Source organism: Triturus cristatus, chromosome 2_2 (assembly GCF_964204655.1).
Source record: "Triturus cristatus chromosome 2_2, aTriCri1.1, whole genome shotgun sequence".
Classification (NCBI taxonomy): domain Eukaryota; kingdom Metazoa; phylum Chordata; class Amphibia; order Caudata; family Salamandridae; genus Triturus; species Triturus cristatus.
The window spans coordinates 6,800,105-6,822,100 of NC_140582.1; the positions used below are offsets into that span (position 1 = coordinate 6,800,105).

The 21,996-nt window shown below is 47.1% G+C and overlaps 1 protein-coding gene across 6 annotated transcripts in view; it reads right to left on the reverse strand.

The window, feature by feature from the left end:
- ERCC3 (ERCC excision repair 3, TFIIH core complex helicase subunit) overlaps nt 1-21,996 on the reverse strand; it is a 1,429,399-nt gene that overhangs the window by 1,328,034 nt on the left and 79,369 nt on the right. For 5 of the 6 annotated variants that reach the window (XM_085640927.1, XM_085640925.1, XM_085640930.1 and 2 more), the window contains one exon: nt 11,492-11,697. In XM_085640927.1, the coding sequence (XP_085497053.1) occupies nt 11,492-11,697 (206 nt within the window). Of the gene's footprint in view, nt 1-11,491; nt 11,698-21,170; nt 21,192-21,996 lie in introns of all 6 variants that reach the window. The other variant, XM_085640926.1, reaches the window with a different exon arrangement.

The following is a 21,996-nucleotide window of genomic DNA, read 5'->3' on the forward strand; positions in this document are numbered from 1 at the left end:
CACGCAGGAAGGGAGTGTTGAGGTTTGAACTTTGTGATCAGCAGTTGCATGCTGTTAATCCTCACTAAATTTGGCTGAGCTGTGGCTGCCAGAGTGTTTATGGTCGCGCCCAGGTACTGTCGTACGTGTGCGGGTTGAAGATGTGATTTTGGGTAATTTAGTGAGAATCCCAGACTGTGAAGAAGGTGAATGGTGAGGGACATGTGGCTGGCACATTGCTGGGCTGACTTTGCCTGAACAAGCCAGTCGTCCAGGTAAGGGAAGACGTGAATGTGCTGTCTTCGTAGATGTGCAGCCACTGTTGCTAGGCACTTGGTAAAGACCCTGGGTGCCGTCGTTACTCCGAAGGGGAGAACTTTGAACTGATAGTGATGCCCTTGAATAGTGAACCTGAGATATTTTCTGTGTGATGGGTGTATGGGTATGTGGAAATACGCATCTTTCAAGTCCAGTGTGGCTAGGAAGTCTCCCTGACTGAGTAGCGGTAGAACCTGCTGTAGGGTGAGCATATGGAAATGCTCTGATAGAATGTAGTGGTAGAGGGGTCTCAGGTCTAGTATAGGTCTGAGCGAACCGTCCTTTTTTGGGATTAAGAAGTACAGAGAGTACACCCCTGTCCCCTGTTGGTCGACGGGCACGACCTCTATTGCACCTTTTTGCAGCATACTTAGTACTTCCTGCTGCAATAATGCCAAGTGCTCTACGGACATAGGACGGTGCTTTGGCGGTATGTTTGGTGGAGTGGACGTTAATTCTAGACAGTAACCGTACTGGATAATGTCCCTGACCCACCTGTCTGTGGTGATGGTTTTCCAGACTGACAGGAACTGCTGGAGTCTCCCCCCGACAGGTGTTATGTGGTCGGGGGGCAGGGAGAAGGCGTCACTGTTTGTTTTTGGGGGAGGACCTGGTGTTGCCGTACCCATGTCCTCTGCCTATGGTGCTGGATCCACGATATCCACCTCTGGTGGTTTTATCATAGTGACTTTGTGTGCCCCCTTTATTGTACTGCTGCTGGGACTCCTGACCTCTAGCTGCTCCTCTATTCCCGGGGCGACGAAAGGAGCCACTACGAAACTGCTGCGACTGCAGAGCCCCCATTGATTTTGCAGTTTCAGTGTCTTTCTTAATTTTTTCGAGGGTAGTGTCAACTTCAGGGCTAAATAAATAGTCTGGGTTGACCGATTGATTTAAGATATTGTTCTGAATCTCAGGCTTGAAGCCTGAGATTCTCAACCATGCGTGCCTCCTCAACATGACGCTTGTGTTGATCGCCCTTGCCGCAGTGTCGGCTGCATCCAGTGCGCATTGGTAAGGAGTTGTCCCTCTCTGATAAGGAGCTCCGCTGCCTCTTTGTATTCATCTGGCAAATGTTGTAGCAGTGATTCTAGTGTGTCGTAGTGGGACCTATCATAACGGGCCAGGAGTGCCTGTGTGTTGGCAATGCGCCAGATGTTTGCCGCTTGCGCTGCTATTCTTTTGCCTGATGTCTCCAGCACTTTGGACTCCTTGTCGGGGGGAGGAGCATCACCCGTTGTTTGTGAATGGGCTCGTTTGCGAGCATTAGCAACAACCATGGAGTCTAAAGGTAACTGACCCCTAATGTACATAGGGTCTCCGGGTGCAGGCTTGTATTTCTTTTCGATTATGGGGTTTAGCACCCGTGCCCTGGTTGTTTCTTTAAAAATGTCTTTTGCAGGTTTTAGAACTCCCTTCAACATTGGCAGAGTTTTGACGGTTTTCTCAGAGGAGGCGAAAGTGTCCACTAAGAAGTCTTCTTCTACAGTGTCAGAATGGAGTTCCACTCCATGATTGGCAGCAGCTCGTTCTATGAGGGCATTAAAGGCAGCAGTGTCCCCTGTGGGAGATGTCTTTATATTGTAAAGCTGCGTGTCGGGAGTATCTGGTGCGTTACCCTGGTCGGTGGGGTCATCCCATGCCTGATCTGGGTCTTGCAAGTGATCATCAGGGTCGATATCCCCAGGGTAGGTGGTATCATCCCCTATATAGTCCTCTCCTGCGACTGCCTCTGAATGCGTAGGAGAAAAGGACGGCGGATCCTGATGGAAGGGTTGAGAGTGTTCATGAAGCACTGGTTCTGAACCTGCCGGCAATTTGTGTTTCAGAGGAATCTTGTATGAGTCCAAGCCCTTCTCTTGCGTGATTTTCCGCTTGCCAGTGTCGGCGTCGATAAAGTGTGCCTGCGAAGGCTCTATATCGGTTTGTCCAGTGGAGAGGGACTGTGTTTGGCGGACACGTGTCCGGATTTCGAACATTTTCGGCGCCGTGGGTGGCGGCAGTCCAAATGTGATGTGCGCCGGCGTCGAGTGTGATTTTGCGGCCTTGTGCGTTTCGGGACCCGACGTAGAGTGGAGGGTTGCCCGGTTTATGATGCGTTGCAACGATGCTGAGACCTGTTGCACTGTGAACGCAGATGGTGCCTTGGAACCGATCGGCACCTTGGAGGTAGGCGTCGAAGCGGCATCCGACTTATTTCCAGTCTTTGGGTCGTCGATCCGAAGGGAGGTATCGACACTCGTCGGAGTCGATGATTTTGCAGGCGCAGCCGTCTTCGACGTCGACGCAGACGGGTCGGCCACCTTGACCTTGGTAGGTTGGGCCGTAATCTTCGGTGCCATAGGCCGAGGCGCCTTGTGGGGACCGAGGGCCTTCTTCTTTGGCTCGACGGCCAGACCCGTTGCGGTGAGCTCGGCACCGAAATCTCTTGTAGCGCGGTCGGCGCCGATGACCTTTGCCGGCGTCGAAGGAGTGGAGGGCTTCGAGGCCTTCGAGCTGATCGCAACCAGTTTATCTTTCGGTTTCGATGGAACCGGTGCGACGAACGGTTTCGGTTTCACTGAAGGGAATCCAGTCTTCGATAATAATGGCTCTTGTGAAACGTTAGAGGCCGTGCCTTGAGGCGGGGCCGAAGAACCGTGTGATTGATCTTGGGTAAGGCCCGCAGGCGATCCCTCGACTTGACCCTTATGACGACTTAGTCTCTCGGCCTCCGTATCGACGGGTTGGCCTAGCTCTTCGCTGGAGCTATCTTCCTCGGCCCCAAGGGTCTCATTGTAGTCTCCTACCTCTTCGACGACGTCTTCGCCCTCAAAGATCACCTCATCGTCGTCTTTCGATCGGGAGTCGTGTTCGGAAGCGTGGCTGGAGTCTACGTCTTCTACGCTCTCGGCGTCTTCGTCTTCGGTGCTAAAGATGTTGGCCGGGGCAGGCGCCGATTGCTGTGCCTCCAATCTCGCTGCCCGTCGATTCCGGAGAGTCTTCTTCGAGCGGAACCGGGCACAGGCCATACATTTCGACTCATCGTGATCCGGTGAGAGACATTTGTTTTATAACGGATGGACGTCGATGTGTGGGTATTTCGCGTGGCATAAAGGACATCTCTTGAAGGGAGTCCTCGATTCCATCGTCGATCGAAGTTCGATGTTCGGACCAAAGCGGATCCGAAAACCGTGAAGAAGGTGCTAAAACACTAAAAGAAACTGGTCGATACCGAACGGGAACAGTACCGACGAGATCTAAAGGCCTTTTGGCCTTAAACTAAAGTTTCCGAACTTGAGCTAAGATAAGCACATCCGAACCCAATGGCGGAAAAAAACAATCTAAGGATGGAGAGGATGCCCATGCGCACTGTAGTCCAGGGGAGGAGCCACCTATCTCGTGATATTTCGAAGACTCTTCCAGGACAACAATGTGCAATCATCCGGACCCAACACTAGGCGGCGATCTATGGACAGATATGAATTCAGCAGCCCACATGCCTCGAACCTGAAGAACCTAGCCTCTCTTAAGAGTGTTCTACAGGGTGCTTTCACCTGATTGGCTACTACTTAAGTTTGGTTCTTTTTTACAAAAGAAAATAGATAGGCTATTGCAGTGACTGTTTATTGCATTGTAGCCTACGGTAATATTAATTACTACTTTTACAAGCATAATGTGGGACTCCCACTACGACGACAGGGATGATTCAAGCATGTGAATCTATGAAAGATCCAATGCCTGGCGAAGGTAGAGCTTCCCTCATCAGACGACATCAGATTTACTTTTAAGTCTTTGCAGCCAAATCAACAACCTACCCTCTCTATCTTTAAGGGTTCTGGTTGAGAAAGTTCTACAAATTTTGCAGTCTTTTACCTTATGCTGGGGGTTCAAGCAGATCTTCAGCATGAAGCCTCTTCCTCCGGACTGCCTGGCCTACAGCCGTGTCTTCCTCTGCCAAGGTCTCCAGGCAGTAATTTCTTGTGAAGATGTGCGTGCTGCTCCAAGTTGCAGCTCTGCAGATGTCTTTAATCTGGACCCCCGCAAAGAGCCTTAGAGGTAGCCATGGACCTTGTCGAGTGTGCTCCAATTCTGCCCTCTAGAGGCTTGTCCGCTGCATAATGACAGAACTGTATAGCACTGGAGATCCATCGAGCAATACCATGCTTGGACAGGGGTAAGCCTTTGCGGGGAGCACTGAATGCAATGAACAATTAAGATTTCTGAAATTCTTTAGTAAGGTCCAGATAAAATTTCAAGCACCGCTGCACGTCCAGCGAATGAAGTGCCCTTTCCGCCGGTGTAGATGGCTGAGGAAAGAAAGCCTTGAGAATTACCGGCTCATTTAAATGAAAACCAGAGGGCACCTTTGGTATGAACTTTGGATTAGTCCTTAGAATTACTGTGTTCCTTTTGAATTGGAGGAAAGGTTTATGGATTGTGAGAGCTTGTAATTCTCCAATACGTCTTGCCGAAGTGAGAGCAAGAAGGAGTGCTAATTTCCATGAGAGGAATTTCAAATCTACTCGATGAACCGGTTCAAAGGGAGGCTTCATCAGCTGGGTGAGAACCAAGTTCAAATGCAATGTGGGAGGCAGAGGCCTCACTGGAGGAAAGACTCGAAACTAGCCTTTAAGAAATTGTTTGACAATTCTAGAGGACCAAAGAGAAGGATCAGAGGCAGTGCGTCTGTAGTGAGAAACTGCAGCCAAGTGAACCTTTATGGACGAATGAGCCAGACCTGCCTTAGCCAAGGACAGGAGTAAGGAAGAACTTTATGAGGCTGAGACAAGAAAGCGTCCATACCTTGCTGTTGGCACCAGATGCAAAAGCAATTCCATTTAAGACGGTAAGTCTTGTTAGTGGAAGGAGCTGTAGCCTGAGAGAGAACATCCCTTATCTTGTCCGAGAGATGAAGATCTAGGAATTCTCGCTGCTCAGGAACCATGCTGAGAGGATTAAGGAAAGAGGATTTGGATGCCAGATCTGGCCCTGGGACATCGTGAGAAGATCCGGGATCGCCCGTAGTGGACGTGGAGGGACCAGAGAAAGAAGGTGAAGCTCCGTTAACCAAAACTGCCTCGGCCAAGCTGGGACTATTAGGATCATATTGCATGGCTCCGTTTTGATCTTCCTGAGTATCCTTGCTATTAACGGAATGGGGGGGGGGAAAGGCGTACACAAATGCTCTTGACCAAGCTATCAAAAGCGCATTCCCCAGCGATCCGCGATGGTGAACTTTGCTTGCGTAAAACTGGCATTTTCTGTTCACCAGGGTAGCAAAGAGATCTATTGAGGGTTTGCCCCACCGGTGAAATATGTCGTCCAAGACCATCTGGTTTAGTTCCCACTCATGGCTGACTGACGAAAGCCTGCTGAGCCTGTCCGCCTTTTCGTTTAGCACTCCTGGTAGGTGTTCTGCCGTGAGCGATATTCCGTGTAGGATCGCCCATTCCCAAATTCTTTGGGCCTCCTGCGACAACGGAAGAGATCTGGTACCCCCTTCCTTGTTGATGTAGTGCATGGCCATGGTGATGTCCGTGCGGACGAGAACCGCCGAACCCTGCAAACGTGGAAGAAACGCTTGAAGAGCCAGACGAATCGCTCTGAGCTCCAGGAGGTTGATGTGAAGGCGGCGGTGCCGGGGCAACCAATGCCCGCTTACATGCAAGTCCTGAAGCACCGCACCCCAGCCTTCCAGCAATGCATCTGTTGTGACAACTTAAGGAGCCGGATTGCTTACGAAGGATAGACCTTGGGATAAATTCTCCACCTGTGTCCACCACAAGGCGGCTTCTTTCATTGCCGCAGTAATCACCACCTTGTCGTCGAAAGAGCCGTGAACTTGTTGCCACTGCAGGTCTAGTTGCTCTTGAAGAGATCGCATCCGCAATCTGCAGTGGGAAATCCAAGGGATGCATGAAGAAATCACTCCTAGAAGGGATTTGTAACGGCGTACTGAAAGACACTTTCTTTTTCTCAACAAATGAGCCAAGGACCTTAGTCTTTCTTGCCTTTCGAAGGATGGAGAAGCCTTGTTGAGAGAGGTGTCCAAGATAGCCCCTAGGAACCGTGCTCTCTTGGACGGACAGAGACTACTTCTTCCTGTTGAGAGTCAGACCCGATTGCTGAACAGAGTCGTACATGCCTCGACTGTCTCCTCCGCTGTCCGCCTGGACGGAGCCTTCAGCAACCAGTCGTCCAGGTAGGGGAAGATTTTGAAAATGCTGTTCTCTGAGGAAAGCTGCCACCGGTGCCAGCACCTTGGTAAAGATACTCGGGGCAGAGCGAAGTCCAAAGGGTAAAACTTTGAATTGGAAGTGGCTCTTGGCTACTGTGAATCGCAGAAACCTTCTGTGGGCTGGATGAATGGGTATGTGAAAATACGCATCCTCGAGATAGAGAGTGGCCATGAAATCTCCCGGGTTGAGGAGACGCAAGATATCCTGGAGAGAGACCATCCAAAAGGATTGGCTGATGAGATAGGTGTTTAGCTCCCCGAGATCTAAAATGGGGCGCCATTCCTCCAGCATCTTCTTGACCAGGAAAAACCTGGAGTAGAAACCGTCCCCCCTCTGAGACAGGGGAACCGGCTCCACTGCTACCTTGAGGGGCATTTGATGAACTTCGATCCGTAAGAGACGCGGATGTTTTGAAGGCATAGCGACAGGGGGCTTGGAAGGTGGCATATGAAGAAACTCCTGCGTATGGCCATCTCGAATGATGTTGAGCACCCAACGGTCCGATGTTATCCATTTCCAGTTGTGGATGTATTGAGACTCTGCCTCCCACAGGTGTTAACGGGGAGGTGGGTACAGTAGGCAGAGCCAGAACGCCGCTATTGTCTCTTGGGGGTGTCACGTCCCTGGCGATTCTGCTTTCCTCTAGTGTTGGATCGAGAGAAAGACGAGGTCTGGCCTTGTCGTTATCGTTGGTACGGTGGCCGATATGACAGACGTCGAACCATAAGAAGAGTACCATTGTTGTTGGTACGAGCCTCTGCAGGATGTGGTCATCTTCCCCCTGGCCCCACGGAAAGGAACCTTTCGATACTGAAGATTGCCTAGAGATTTTGCCGTCTCCGTATCTTTTTAAAATGTCCTGGAGGGCATCGTCGACATGTTTCCCAAATAATGCCTCACCATCAAACAGGAGGTCCAGGATTTTGTTCTGAACCTCCGGTCAGAACCATGTCGCCCGGAGCCAGCCCTGGCGACGAAGAACAGCTGCGCCTGCCAGCGAACTGAAAGCTGTTGTGGCGATATTCATGGCGCAGTCGATCACCTCCGCCGAAGTAGCCTCTCCCTCCTGTAGAATTTTCTTGGCCTCCGCCTTGGACTCCTGTGGGAGCTGGTCCAAATATGGTGAAAGGTCGCACCACATTTGGCGATCGCACCTACCAAGAATCGCCAACGCATTCGCTGCCCGTACTAAAAGACTCGCCATAGAGGAAAACCTTTTCCCCGCATTATCAAGGCGCCTGCCTTCTTTAATCGGGAGTCGTCGTCAGCGGTGCAGAAGGATTGCGTGACTCTCTTAGCGCCGCCTGGGATATTACCGAATCCGGCTTCGGTTGACCTATCAAGGACGCTGGACTATCCTCAGGCACCGTGTACTTCTTCTCTAGGCGAGGCAAAACTGGAATAACAGTAGCCGGGTTCTTCATCGCCTTCAAACCCTCGTTCCAGACATGGCCGACAATGGGAATGGAATGGGCCACTTTCCTGTAGGGCTCCTTAAAATCATAAAGCAAGCATTCCATTTGAACTGAAGGCATAGGAAGCTGGAATCTACTGGAGGCTCTTTCCATCAGCTTGTGAAAACCCCCAATGTCTGCCGGTGGAGAATCCACTGGATCCGGAGTAGGTGAAGCTGGATCCGGGATCACATAATCCTCCCACTCAACACACTGGTTAGACCTGTTGCCATAATCCTGATCCTCGTCTGAGAAATCATCATGAACATCCGGGACTACTGGAGGTAAACCTGGGTTGGAGACCTGTGTCTGTGAAACCATCTGGGATAGTTCTCCCGGAAAAAACACTGCAGGAGCCGATGGTGTAGGCACAGTATGTACTGCAGAGAAAGTCGAAGATGGAGGAGGAGCTTGAGAAAACCTCTTCCTATAATCCTGCAACATGCCCTGGAGATCTGCCAAGCGAAGAAGGGACCGTAACCATCTCCTGGACTAAGATAGAGAAGAGGGCTTCTTAAAAGTCTTAGCAGACTCCACCACTGCTGCAGCTGCAGATAGTCCTTCCCTCTCCTTTGCACCGTGGTGAGGAGATTTACTCGGACTCTGGCTCTCGGACTCACGGGGGGTCTTTTTTGAGGCCTTAACAGGACGTTCAGAGGATGGTGAAGGGGAAGCCCTACCCCTTTTCACTGACCTTCGAGATGAGGTGCCAGATGAGGAGTCCTCACTGTCACTTGACAGAGTTCCCTTCCTTGACTTTACCTTCTGGAGCCAAGTGGAAAGGCGACCCTCATGGTCGTAGAGAAGGTGCGGCAGATCTTGCAGTCCGCTGCCTTATGATCCGGGTACAGGCAATAAATGCAGTCCTTATGCCTGTCCTCCACATACAGCCTCTTCTTGCCACAGGTGGAACAAGGTTTGAAAAGGGCTTTCTTCTCCTTGTCAGACATTTCTGAATGAAACACCAAACAATTCTGAAGAACAAATGTAGAAAAACAGCAGTCAACTAGAGTTGAAGTGAGCAGAGCTCAAAAGAGACTCCCTGAGCACAACGTGCGGTAGAAAATCAGAGGCTCTGAGGTTCTCTCAGGAGGGTTCTGTGGGGTGAGGCTAATCTGATTGGCTGTTGCTCTATTTTGGTCTCTTTTACAAAAAGAGGTAGATATGCTACAAAAGGGAATGAGGCCTAGGCCTTTTTCTTTCTCTTTTGTACCTACTGCTATGTTATTTTGTGTACAGAGACTCCCATTCCGACGACGGGGAATGATACAAGCTATGGGAATCTATGAAAGTTCCAATACTGGAGTAAGATAGTATTTACTGCTTTTATAAAGGATACTGTGGGACTCCCACTACGACGACGGGGATGATTCAGGCATGGAATCTATGAAAGATCCAATACTGGAGAAGCTGAGTTATTACTGCTTCAAGAGACACACTTGGTGGGTAACACTTTTCATTGTATGTATGGGTGAGGTACACCACCCTTGCATACTCGGCAACCACTACAGGGTCAAGGTGGGGGTGATGTTGATTAAAGCATCACTCCAATTTAAGACAGACCAATCCAGGCTCGACCCCATGGGTTGCTATGCAGCTGCGTAGGGTGAACAGAATGGGAGACCATGGAAATCATATCTGAAAAATAGCCTCCCTGACCCCAACCTATAGAAAGGCTAGGAACATATTTTCCAGAAACCTACAGCAATGCTGAAGCTGGGTTAGGATTTCTGTCTAGTAATACAAGAGGACTTGGGTACACAGGCCTTTTGCCTAGGTGCCAGACATAAGGGATTGAAGTTGGAAAGCTTCACTCAGGTTTTTGGTCAGATGGAAAAACAGATTCCTACACATTGTTGAGATCTATGGTAAATACTCTGGGGTCAGCATCAACTGGGCCAAGTCAGTACTGTTCTCACTCACGGGCTTGATTTGTTCTTTGGGAATGCATTGTCCTTCCCAAGTAGACAAAGAGGGTCTTATATACTTGGGCGATTTTGTCACTAATAATTATACATAACGAGTGAGAGCTTGGAGACAATTCTAGAACGATTCAGTGGACATGCCTCACTTTGGAGAACACTCTGGATCCCCATTCTGGATAACTGATATGCACTTCACTAGGGAGGAAGGAGTGGTTCTTACACTTCTATATAAGGGGGATGCGGCAAGAATTTCCTCTGCCACCTGGAGCAATCCTGTACGCGATGGAAGCATCAGTTTGCCGGTATAAAAGACACCCCATAGGGGCCAGTTTTCTTTATCAAAGGTGCAGAGTAAAATGCACTAAATGCCTCTAGATTTCAAACTTAATTAGCTTTGAGATGAGAATGTCGGCAACAAACAAAGGCATGTATTTTCAGAAAAGTTCCATTTCTGAGCACATGACCTTATTAATATGTGTAAACTCATACAACTGTTTCAATGCACAGAAAGACATAAGCAAAATGTTTCAGGATTACAAACGTGTAACAGGTTTGGTACTTGTAGCCAAACTTGTTTTGGGGCACTAGTCAAGCTTTATCTTCAGTCTTTGTGCACAGTCTTTGGTAGGTCTGTCAGTCTTTGTACAGAGCTACTCGTGTCTACAATCTTTACAATTTCTTTTACATTTTCCACATTCATTTTTTGCAAAGAGATGGTGGGAAAATAATGTGAGATGCCAACATTTTGCATGGTTAAACATCAGAAAAATGTTCCTCATGAACAAAACTACAAGCATTTATATTCCAGCAACAGCTCATAGTTACAACATGATTTATGAGCCAAGTGGAAAGACGGCCCACAGACCCTTTAAGAACAAACATAGCGGGTATGGTAATAGAGCAAATGCTTTTATGGACAACTGTAGGCGTTTACAGCACTTTAAAAACAAAAATCTCTACTGTCTTCAATATTACTCATATGCTGCAAAAATGCCACTATGTTCTTGGGCTAAATTTATCCGTTTATTTCCCGGCAGTACGTTATGGCAAAACTATTCTTAAGCAGGGCCCTTTAAGGCTGTCTGTATAATTTAGGAAATGCTGGCACACAACCGGATAGAAAAATGAGGTTGTGGTAAACGCGAATGCAATTTACCCGAACACTGATCACTACAAATAATACATAAACAAGAGGAATTGTCTAAAACTAGAAGAAAAAAAAATCTAAATTAGTTTAAGACTGAGAAAGGAGAGTAATCACAATGAGAGGGTAAGGAAAGAACTGGTGCCTCAGTACACGGAATGGTGCTCTGGCAGACAAAGAATGAAAAGACTAGATGGGTATGTTTATCAGGGTCGGTCATTGTTCATTAAGGTACATTTTGACAGGACTATGCAGATTCAAAAATGTAAAATGGGATAGAAATTAGCTTTTGTGGAGTCAGAATCAATGAAATGACTTTATAGTTAGAGCTTCCAAAAAACATTTTCACATATTTTTTTTTTCCCGCCAACAACTACACCAGTCAACGTTTTCTGTAGCTCTAGGATGAATTGAAATCAAGAGCATGTTTCAGAGAAATTGAAAACCTACCACCCAGAGCGGACGGGAGGAGTGGTCCCCCTTCAGCGGCATCTGGATCCGGTAATCTTTCGCTCCATATTCATCCTGCCTAATTAATGATTCCTCCACCTGCTTTCCTGCTGCAGATGGGACAGCTTCCTGGGACTCAGTGATGGGGGTTTCATCTTCGTCATTATCCTCTTCATGACAGTGTCGTTTCTTGGATTTCTTCTTTTCTGAAAGCACACAAATGTAAAGCAAATGCTCAGCTGCCTTTGAGAAATAGTGGTAGGGTGTACTACCAGAACGACAAGCACAGAAATCAAGTGAGCTAAGAGAGCTCTTCCTCTCAGTAATAAACCCTTTAAAAAGCAGACGTCTATAAATTACAAAAATGCAGGGTGGTTATCAGAGACTGGCTGTACAGCCTTGGTTTAAACTCAACCTGGATAAGATAGATTGTGGTGGTTATGGGGATGCAGGTTTTAAGTGCTGACCTCTGGACCACAACCCTCTGCTGTTGTGTACTATTGCTGCACTTGGTATTCTGAAACCTCTCCTTCATTCTATACAATCTTCAGCATGCAACTTATGGGCTGTGTGAGGTTATTAAGACATACATTCTGCCGCTGGAATGAACGTGTAATGCTTTTATGCAGTCCACTTCTATTCACATAGACTAAATCCGATTCACCTTGTGACCATGTGTTCAAGTTGTTGTGTTCTGGTAAGTTTGGGCATTGCCTATTGTTTCAGCATACTTTTGCCTTTTTTGGTTTGTTTTCCATAGTTAAGCACACAACTCTGCAAGAGTTTTAAAAGATATCCTTTCCTCAATAGTGAGCGAATAAAGTGTTTCAAAAGAAATAAAATTCATAAAGCAAAGTGAAGAAAATAAGAGAAGTCTTCTTAGACTAAAATGGCTGAAGATAGAGTTGCTGGAAAACCTAAACAAAATTATGTAAACAAATGTTGTAGAATTTGTATATGTAGTATATTATTAGTAGTTATAGTTTGGTTGGCTTTAACAACAGCGATTCCTTACCTTATGAAAACAGATAAGGAAAATAACACAGACCCGAATGAAAAGTTAGCTATCGTAAAAAGAGATAGAGTAGAATTAGAAGCATCAGATTAGTTAGATTTGCATCACACTGTGACAGATAATTACACTACTTTAAAGGTATTTACAAAGTTATTATTTCAGTATGTAGACACAACGGAAATTAGTGATTGTTATGTTTGCATGAAATTACCAGCTTCAGTAGTAGAGGGCGTCACCTATCGTCATTTACCGTTAACATATGGCATTTCATGTAGTATTTTAACCAGTTTATTTTATAGAACAGGAAAGATACAGTATTATTGTTCAAACTTAGATGTGATAGTTTCAGAGATTCCTATTTGAAAGAGTATGAATCCAGTACTTAGTAGTCAAGATGCACAGTTTACGGGTGAATTTTTCTTAACTATGAAGTCAATAGATATAGCAAAGGCACACAAGAACTACTTAACACGCTCATTAAAAGAAGAAGAAAAGGTGTTTTAAGAATTTAGTAGAAGAGAGGAGACAGGACTTCCAAAGAAAAGCTTCTGAAAAGAAACCCCATATCCCAATATGGGCTGAGAAAGAGGGAATTTATACAGCTGGCTAGACTCATGCTGCGATGTCCCTAGATTTTGTAAAGAAAGGGAAGACCTGCCTCCATAGATTAAAGACTGACTATAACAATGTATTTATTGGTTCCAGTGAGTGTGAACATAATCTTTTGGTTCTTGGAGGTTTGGGACCAAAAGGGGGGGGAACAGATCCAGTTTTTCCTGGTGTTTATTACGTGTGTGGGAACAAAGCTTTTTTTTAAGTTGCCTGCACAGTGGTACGGGAGTTGCTATTTCGGAATAGTATTCCTTAAAGTTTACCACGTTAAAAGAATCACTGGAAGCAATGAAAACACTAAAGAACTAACACGTAGGAAAAGAGCTCGTTTTTCAGAAATAGCAGGTGACATTTTGTGCATTGATACCTTCAGTGGGAGTCATTCTGAATTCACGTAAAATGTGTCAATTGTCCACAGTAGTTGATCGCCTATCGACTGATCCTGCTGGAGGTTTCTTAATGATTAATAATGGTTGCAATTAGGTCTGTGGTTTTACAAAATCGACATGCACTTGATATATTATTAGTAAAAGAGGGAGGAGTCTGTAAAATGTTGAAAGTGCAACATTGTTGCACTCATATAACGGACAAAAGTTTAGAAATTGGAGGTACATAAAAAATATTTCGAAACTAGAAAATAATTGAAACCACTGGAAGTTGATAGTGTATGGAAGAGATTAACAAAAAAAAATCCTCAATAGGGACATGGGTTGCTAATATAGGAAAGCGTTTTATAGGTCAAATAATACTACCAATAGTCGGTGAAATAATAATAGTTTTTAGCAATATTGATATGGTTCCAATGTTGTAAAAATAGAAAAAGATATGAAATAAATGGAAAAGGAAAGAAAAGAAATTATGAAGAAATATAGTTAGAAGAAATGAAGGGTGAATTATACAAGAAAATGAAAAACTTAAAAGATTAAAATGAGGAAGGGAACGAAAAGACTGAAAGGGGAATTGAGACGTGCTAAAGTTGGCATCTGGTTTTGTGATGGCTCAAAAATGCCATCAGAGAGGGGACTGATGGAGCAAGGACTCGTAGAAAAGAGACTTGCTTGAAAGCAATCCTCTCCTATCAACTCATAATTTCGTACTAATTGTGTATTGTGTAATTAATATGCACTACATTTCATTTATAGAGAAGAGAAGCTTGCGTACGTGTTCTATTTACGAGTAACTCGACTAAAATCTAAAATGGCTGCTAATGCGGGAAACTGTACTGTACATGCGTCAACTGCATCTATGTAGTATGACGAGCTGTCGCTTGGAGGGAATTTTCTGCACCTGCGCAAACGCATCTAAAATGGCTGCTTAAAAGCTCACATGCTAAGCATCTGCTTTGCTTAAACTAAACAAAGCTATTTACTAATTGCTAATGCGAGGAGAGCATTTATAAGTAAATGGCATTAGAGTAGAGATAGGTTGTATACAGTGAAATCCTTTTAATTTGAAGCGAATATACATTTTCTTGACTTTTTTTTGATAAGCAAATTTTATTGATTTTAAAAACATTGGAACAATTCAGCCAATATACGGAAATCACAAGTTTGGAGTTCATTCGCACGTTCAATGCATTCCCCACTCACTGTCCCCGTGAAAGCACATAGACAGAAGTTAGGACCAGGTTAAGCAGGACCCTCCACATTCCCCAACCACTTTCCCCACACTCTGCGGTATTTCTTAACGCACCCCTTAGCTTTATAAAGGGCTTTCTCTTGGGTCGCGCACGAGTCCACCCCTCTTCGCCACCTTTCCAGGGTGGGTGGGTCAGGGCTTATCCAGGCCGCCGCAATGTCCCGCTTGGCCACCATCACAGCTGTATTAAAAACAACTTGTCATTCCTGGACCCATCCAGCCCATCAGTAATCTCCAGCAAGGAGTGACGTGGATCGTGAGGAACCTCCCATCCCAATACCTCTGTCAGCTCCACTTCAATGGCTCGCCAGAACTGGCCCAAGCGGGGACACAACCAGACCATATGGAGGAAGTAGCTGGGGCGTGGTTACATCTCGCACATGCCGCATCCGGACGCAAGTACACTCTGTACAAGCGGAGGGGAGTGAGGTACGCAGCGTGTAAATAGTAGAGCTGAACCAACTGGAGTCTGGCGGAGACTGTTTGACTTTTCTTAATAGTTCGTATTCGGGCCTTTGTAGGGGACCAAAGTCTATATCGCATGTGACTTCTGCACATGCGCAGTTTAAGTGAGCCAGAAACTGCGATGTAATTCTTGAACGCCATCCAAGGACGAGAACAGAAACATACTTTGGGAACCTGCACAATGTCCTGTGAAAAGGAAGAGAATATATGAAGTGTATACTTTTGTATTTGATGAAGATGTGAATCAGGGTGGGAATAAAGTTTTATGAATAAAAATTAAGAGGCGGGATCATTAAACAATGAATTGAAAGACCGTATTGAAAATTTAGCATGGCGTAATGATCATCCCCTTTGCCTGTCCAACTAGAATTAGAGGTTTTGTGAAATTGAAACATTAATGGGTGGTACATGACTTCAGGAAGGTATAATTGAGGTGGGTTAGTTAGTTAGAACAGAGAGACTGGAATGCTGCAGCGCTCGAGATGCTGTCGGAGTGACGAGCGAATGCTGAAGAAGAATCGTATTGCAGACTTCAAATCTAGAAGAGGTCACCCTATCCTGTCCTGAATTCTGAAGTCTTTGTCTACTGACTTTACCCGGGGGACCTTTCCCAACTCCTTGGCTAGGGGGTTGGTCCTCGCACCATTCTAGGTAAATATAATTCTGTGAATGTGTAATTGTACTGCTCTCTCTATCCTCTCTTTTCTGAGTATCGTCATTGAAAATTCTTGCTGATTTAATTCTTCCTTCCTTGAGAGACGGAGACTGTACTGTACTTTGAGTTTGGCTCACATGAATTTCATTTAGATAAACATTTAAAATCTTCCCGAGTCTGTGGTTATTTCATTGCAGAGAAAAGAAGGTTTTATTCATGTCATTTCACCATCAACTAGTTCAACTAATGGTCCATTGACCAGAGGAAAGAACTTTTTGATCAGTGAAAGATTAGTTAGAATGACGGTAACTAATCTTAGAAAGAAAATATATAAAGAAGAATTGACCCCCAGCGGTTTTAACTGGTCTGTGTGTGTGGGTACGTTTATGGGTCCAGATGAGTAAATGGTATTGGAGTATGGAGGCTGGTTTACCGCTGGATCAATGGATACCCCCACTTTTTGCCTGATGTTACACTGTATTGACTACTCTGACTGGGGTCCTGCTAAATATGACCCCAGTCTATCTGCTTTCTCCTTAAAATGTTAAGCCATGTTCTTTGGTACACTCCAGATTGGATACTGGGGTACCCTTGTAAGTCCCTAGTATATGGAACACATGTACCCAGGGCACAGATGCCCCAGAGGCCTCCCATGGGCTGAAGAATGTATTATGCCACCCATGCAAAATGGAACTACGGGTCTGCCATTGCAGCCTGTTGAAGCGGGTGCTTGCACCACTTACTTTAGATATAGGGTCACTATATCTATAGGTCACTACACTTAAAACTTATAAGTCACCCCTACAGCAGGCTTTAACAATCCTGAAGGCAAAGGCAGGGTGTTGGGTTTTACCCAAGTGTGTCCCTGCATAAGCAGAGCCCCTCTGCAGCCTTCGGAGACCATTCTGCGGGGCTGTCTGTGACTCAGCAAGACGTAGAGGTGCATTATTCTATTTCGATAACGGCTGAAACAAAACATGTTGTGTTTGGTATCAAACACTTTAAAATCATACCGCCACACTGGTAACCAGTATTGGAGGTATGATTCCACCCTTCTGAAGCAAGCTTCGTGGGGGTCACTGGTCTTTCCGGTGCCAGCCTTCTCGACCCGGACAGCACAAAATGGATGCTGCCTACCAGAGACACATTTCTGCCCTTCTGCTGCTGATCCAAGCTCGAGCAGAGGAAGGCAGCACAATAGGCATCCTGTCACAGGGAGGTGTGACCACCTCTCAGACAGAATTTAGTGTAATGGGGCTGGGTGGGTGCACTTCCCAAGTGCCTGAAAGTCTGCACCTGGGACACATTTGGTGTCCCTTTGCATAGTCCAGCTCAAACCAGTTCTGGGAGACGTTGGCTCCTGCTCGAAACTGGGCAAAGAACATGGGAGTAACCTTCCCCCCCCCCTGTCCTGACCCTCCCCTAGGAGGCTCCCCTGAATCTGTCCAACCCTCTCTCGTGGGTACATAAGGGCTTACACCTGGCTGTAGAACCTTGGCTTTGACGTGGACAATGTTCTGGAACAAGAAACCACAGACCTTCAACTTCACTGGACTTCGACTGGTCCCAACTTCGTCTCCCTCTCTGTCCAAGGCATCATCTGTGCCCTTGCATTATACAGGCTCCATGCAGGACCTGTGGAGCACTAAGGACAACTGAAGAATCTCCCTTGGGGTTAAGGAATCACTCCCCTGCATACGCAGGCACCGTAACACAACTGACCGGTCTGCTGATCCTGAGCTCCTGAGGACTCCAAAGGCCCTAGCAACACAGGAGGTGGGTTTCGACGTTCCTTGAGGTCGAGCTGCCCTCTCACCGAGTTTGAGGCCAGTATCCCTCGTGGGGACCGCATAACCTGAACCCCTGTACACAGCATACTTTTGCAAGTGCATATGCTTGTTGGTGATTCCCGAGCCCGTGCATAGGACTGTGTAGGCCTGAGCAGTATTTCCACCAAAGAACTCCGGCCTCCTCGCACAGAGTGATCCATGGGATGGTACTTTGTGATCTTCCTCGAGGTCCCCTCGCGACTCCTGGTCATTCGACCTGTGGGTCCTCTTGAGGGTCATGTTGATTTCTATTGGGCTTTCCTGGTTCTCCAGACGTGCCCTGACTCCCCATTGCTTGGCAAGTCCCCTGGACCTTGCTGGTCCACACTGTAACCTGCTTGACCTTCCTGCGTGGGTTGCTGTTACCAAGGCTTGTTGGTGCTCCAGCCGGACACTGGCCCCTCAGCACTCGACATCCTTCGTGGGACAGCTCGCATCCGGCTCCTGGTTGTCCTAGACATCCCCTGGACCTCGTGGCTGCAGAGTCAAGCATCCCTTCTTCACACCTGATGCACCAGACATTAGGGGGCATTCGTCTACCAAGCTCTTGGTCACCCTGAAGTGACCCAGACACTGTCCCCTCCGCTTTCAGGTTCCTTCCATCACAAATCCACCCTTGGATTCCTACTGACACTTACTTCCTTTCCGGCAGCAGCTCTTCTTTGAAGCCCTGCATTGAAAACGACAGCGGTTTACGACACCACTCCAGACCTATGAACCGGCTCCTCTGGGATAGGTAACTCAGGTACTCCGGTATCCACGGGTAGGGTTGCTCTCCAACCTCTTTAGTTCCAAAGGGTTTCCACGATGTCCACCGAGAAGGGTCCTTAAACTTTAAAATTGTAACTGCGACTTCCCCATAAAATTGTACGGAGCCCGTAGTCGTGTTAACACACTGCACCCGTCCTCCGTGGGGTCCCTTTCTACTCACCTTGGGCAGTTCCTTGGGGTCCCAGCGATTCTACGTGTTCTAGACACGGTCTCGACTCCAGTAGTGATTCTTATACCACTATTTTAGTATATAGTTTGGTCTCCCCCTGGAGCCCACTGTGTGTTGTGCTACTTACAACTGTTTATTTGCTAAAGTATTGTGTGCTTTGTATCCTCGTGTAGAGGATACTAGGGAGTGTTCTATAAATAAATACATAGTTTTATAACTACTGTGTGGTTCTCCTTTCATTTGATTAATACCAAAGGTGATATTCTGGTAAAAACAAGCTGCTTTACATTCCTTCAAGATTAAGCCTGAAGGGTGCTCTCCACAGCTACCACTAGGATAGCTTTTTAAAGATTATCTTTGACCTCAAACATCATAAGGGTCGTTTGGAATGGTGCAAGGTGCCCACTTTAATTAGTGGACAGCATATACCAGGCCAACTTCTCACAATGCCTACAACCCACTGCCCTGGCATAGGTCAGTCACCCCTCTAGCTGGGTGCACAGGTATACAGTGTCTAAGCCAATTCTTAGACATTTTATGCCATTAAGAGTATATGGTGCTGGGATTTTGTCATTACGAACTCCACAGTACCATAATGGCTTTACTGAAAACTGAGAAGTTTGGTATCAAACTTCTCAGCACATTAAACCCACAATGATGCCAGTGTGGGATTTAATGAAAAATGCACACAGAGGGATCTTAGAGATGCCCTCTGAAAAACGACCTACCACTAGTGCCCAGGCTGAGTGGCTGCTCGCCAGCTGCCACCACCACACAGGTTTCTGGACCTCTGGGTCGAGAGCCTGCTGCTCTTACGGGTCTGAAACAATGCACATCCTGGGACAAGGTGCCAAGCTTCCTCCCCCAGAATGGGCAGGGTCCACGAAGGGGAAGCTTCAAAGGCTTGCCTTTGTGAACTTCCCCAGGCCTGTTGCGGCTTTCAGGAACTGGCCCCCACCAGTTCTGACCCCCACTTTTGGCAGGAGAATCAGTGGGAAAACCAAGTTAAAAAGACAGGTCTGCCCACCTTTGCCAACCCCACTGCAAGGTGAAGCACAACTCCCAGCCCCTGCCATCTTGCAGATGGGGGGACCCTTCCTACCAAAGCGAGGCATGTGCCTCCCTCCCACTGGCGGGTGGCATAATAGGGGGTGTACCCACCCCAATGAAGGAACCTGTTGGTCACAACCTTTACTTACCTGTAACACCCCTAAATTTAGTATTTAGGGGCATCCCGGAACCTTGCCTCCTCAGGCACTTAACCACAAGAAAAGAAGAAGGACCGAACAGCCGTGCCGCAGTTAAGGAGAGAACGACGCCCACTGACTTGGTCCCAGCCCTACCGGCCTGTCCCTACCTCGAACCTGCAGAAGAAAAACTTCGGTGTGTCCTGCAGCCAGCAACCTCAAGAACCCAGAGGACCTGCCCTGCCTTCCAAAGAAAAGACTTTGTCTCCCATGAACACCGGATTTGTTCACCAACAGACACCAGCTCCGGTGAAATCGGCGAGTCTGCACCGGACGCCTACAGCCCACGCTCGAGTGGCCCAACATAACGAGGAGGTATCCCCGTCAATCCAGACCCGAGATCCAGTGATCCCTGACCTGCCTCAAGCAGACACCTGTAGCCTCAATCCGTAAGATCCCCCCAACCGCAACCAGGAGCTGGTAAGAAGATTCAACCCTAAAAGACAACCCTGCACCAGAGGCCCCACAGCCTTGGGTGGCCCAACGGACGGTGTCTAGCCAACACCCAGCATCCCAACATACCTCTCCAAGTGGTGGTCGCACCCAGAAAACCTTCGTCCCGAGCTTGCAGTGTGTTTGCAAACCGGAGACTCCCCATTGAAAGTAACCGGGCACCCAACGACAAACAAGCAACCTGCATCTGGCTGCCCTAGTGCCGCTGAGGGTGTACCTTTGGTGCTATCTTGAACCCCCATTTGCACTGAGCTTAAGTCCAGGAGCTTTGCTCCCACAACCTTGTGGCCTGCTAGCGAGTGGCCACCAACCGGAGGCCCCCTATCCCCCATTGGATAACATTAGGCCTAAGCACTCTGCACCTGGCCGCCCTAGTGCTGCTGAGGGTGTAACGAGTGCATCCTTGACCCTGGGGGACCTCAGAGTCAAACCCCAGAAACTAAACTCCCACAACAAAGTACTTACCTGTTAACCGATAACACGATTTCCTCCCATAGGGTAACACTGAAACTTTTTCACAGAAAACAGTCAAAGTGTGGAGTTGGAAAATCTATAAAAGTCTCTCAAACTGTAACCAAATAACCAAGACGCTTTTACTTACCTTTTTACAGGAAATGTTGCAGTGTAGTATCCAAGTATACTACACTGTGTAAAAAAAGTAATCTGTAAAGTAATCTACTTGACGTCCTATTGAAAAGCCAATACAAAGTAGATGTACAATATTTCAAAGCATTGCATTACCAGTGATTCTACTGTAATCAAACCAAAGTATATATACAACTGCAACTCAAACTATATTAATACTGCAAAGTATGAATCACTTACCTGCGCCAGGCTTGCTTGGTTCTAGGAGATAAAATAAGTAAAAGAATATCTTTATACAAGCAAAATTGGTCTGAGTTCAGTCTTTGAGTGTGTGAATCATTTGCTGACAGTGCGTACAACAAATGCTTAACACTACCCTCTGATAAAGCCTTACTGTCCGCTTACGCTACCACAAATAGAGAGTAAGGTGCTCTCTACTTTTACCACTGCCTAACTTTAGGGTTCCACTGGACTCTGTGCACACTATAACTCACTTTGGTATAGTATATACAGAGCTAGCTTCCTACAACTAGATAGAAATGATTGTGGACCTTGAGTGCCAGGTGAACCCTGGAAACCATGCACCACAGCCAGCCTGCTCCGCAGGTTCTCCAGCAGACTGAGGTACTCCGAGTGGAGTATCAGGAGTTGGCCCTGGGAGAGGCGAGGCTGAGTCAGCGGGCCACACAGCACTGTCTCTATTATACTGGCGATAAGGAAGGCAAGCTATTGGCATGGCTAAGTAAGAAAGAGGCAGAGGCATGCTGGGTGGTGTTAGAAAGGGGGGTCTCGGAGGCGTGCGGCGGCAAGATGGCCGCACCCTGAGGAGGCTCCGCTGCACCGAGGCAACCTTCTGCAGGAAACGACGTTACTATGGATGAGGACTCGCGAGGGAGCAGCGTTGCTTTTATCGGAGATCGCCTAGATAACGGAGGCGCGTTTCCGAATTCTATAGTCATGCTGTAACTCACGTTTCACTTCAAAAGCGACTTTATTCAAGTTCCTGATTTCGCGGCTGCCATTTTGTGCGCACACGGAGCGGCGCAACTTCTCACCACGACCCTCC